General features: G+C 61.2%; 1 protein-coding gene across 1 annotated transcript in view; it reads left to right on the top strand.

Moving 5' to 3' along the window:
• Positions 1 to 1,671, top strand: part of LOC104996490 (putative protein TPRXL) — a gene marked incomplete at both ends in the record, with an annotated part of 10,048 nt that overhangs the window by 4,618 nt on the left and 3,759 nt on the right. Inside the window, 2 exons of the mRNA XM_010850764.1 lie at positions 92 to 204; positions 937 to 1,100. Of these exons, the coding sequence (XP_010849066.1) occupies positions 92 to 204; positions 937 to 1,100 (277 nt within the window). The remainder of the gene's footprint in view (positions 1 to 91; positions 205 to 936; positions 1,101 to 1,671) is intronic.

Here is a 1,671-nt window from a genome sequence, read left to right as displayed (position 1 = left end):
TCATCCTCCTCGCCGTCCTTCTCCTCTTCCTCTTCTCCATCCTCCTCCTCTCCATCCACCTCCCCTCCGTCCTCCTCTCTGTTCCCCTTGCCGTCCTCCTCACCGTCCTCCTCCCTGTCCTCCTCACCCTCCTCTTCCCCATCCTCCTCTCTGTCCTCCTCACAATCCTCCTCTCCATCCTCCTCCCTGTCCTCATCACCCTCCTCCTCACCCTCCTCCTCTCCATCCCCCTCTCCGTCCTCCTCTCCATTCTCCTCTCCGCCTTCCTGACTGTCCTCCTCACCGTCCTCCTCCCTGTCCTCCTCACCCTCCTCTTCCCCATCCTCCTCCCCGTCCTCCTCACAATCCTCCTCTCCGTCCTCCTCCCTGTCCTCATCACCCTCCTCCTCACCCTCCTCCTCTCCATCCTCCTCTCCGTGCTCCTCGCCCTCCTCCTCCTCGTCCTCCTCCCCCTCCTCCTTGCCGTCCTCCTCACCATCCTCCTCTTCATCCTTCTCCTCACCGTCCTCCTCGCCGTCCTCCTCCCTGTCCTCCTCTCCATCCTCCTCCTCACCGTCCTCCTCTCCATCCTCCTCGCCGTCCTCCTTACCATCCTCCTCTCCGTCCTCCTCACCGTCCTCCTTGCCGTCCTCCTATCCATCCTCCTCCTTGCCATCCTCCTCACTGTTCTCCTCTCCGTCCTCCTCACCGTCCTCCTCCCTGTCCTCCTCTCCGTCCACCTCGCCATCCTCCTCACCGTCCTCCTCTCCATCCTCCTCATCTCCGTCCTCCTCACTGTCCTCCTCACTGTCCTCCTCTCCATCCTCCTCCTCTCCATCCTCCTTTCCATCCTCCTCCTCACCGTCCTACGCCCCGTCCTCCTCTCCATCCTCCTCCCCGTCCTCCTCTCCATCCTCCTCTCCATCCTCCTTCTCTCCGTCCTCCTCTCTGTCCCCCTCACCGTCCTCCTCGCCGTCCTCCTCACCATCCTCCTCTCTATCTTCCTCCTCTCTGTCCCCCTTGCTGTCCTCCTCGCCGTCCCCCTCACTGTCCTCCTCTCCGTCCTCGTCACCATCTTCCTCTCCGCCCTCGTCGCTGCCCTCCTCGCCGCCCTCCTCACAGTCCTCCTCTCCGTCCTCCTTTCCATCCTCCTCTCTGTCCCCCTCTCCGTCCTCCTCGCCATCCCCCTCACTGTCCTCCTCTCCGTCCTCCTCTCTATCCTCCTCCTCTCCATCCTCCTCTCTGTTCCCCTTGCCGTCCTCCTCGCCGTCCCCCTCACTGTCCTCCTCTCCATCTTCCTCTCTATCCTCCTCCTCTCCATCCTCCTCTCCGTCCTCCTTGTCGTCCCCCTCACTGTCCTCCTCTCCATCCTCCTCGCCGCCCTCCTCACCGTCCTCCTCACCTGTCCACTTCCTCATCTGTTCCCTCTATAAGCCCACCCCACATCCAGCTGTGTAACAGCCTTCATGAGTTTTCCAGATGGGAGCTCAAAGCTGTCCTGTCCCCACACTCCCTGGATGAGGCTCAGGCCCTGTGAAGTACTTGAGCACTGACTACACACCCCACCCCATCCCACCACCACCTGGCACCTGGCCTGTGATTCTTCAGGCTGGCTCACCTCTGCTATTTTCTCTCTCTGAGCTGCTTTCTTTCATCTAGCAAAATTCAGCTCTTAAGACCCAGATTTTGTGT

This window comes from Bison bison, unplaced genomic scaffold, assembly GCF_000754665.1.
Source record: "Bison bison bison isolate TAMUID 2011002044 unplaced genomic scaffold, Bison_UMD1.0 scf7180017851447, whole genome shotgun sequence".
NCBI lineage: Eukaryota > Metazoa > Chordata > Mammalia > Artiodactyla > Bovidae > Bison > Bison bison.
Note: the sequence above shows the minus strand (reverse complement) of the source record. Positions and strands in the feature narration are given on the sequence as shown.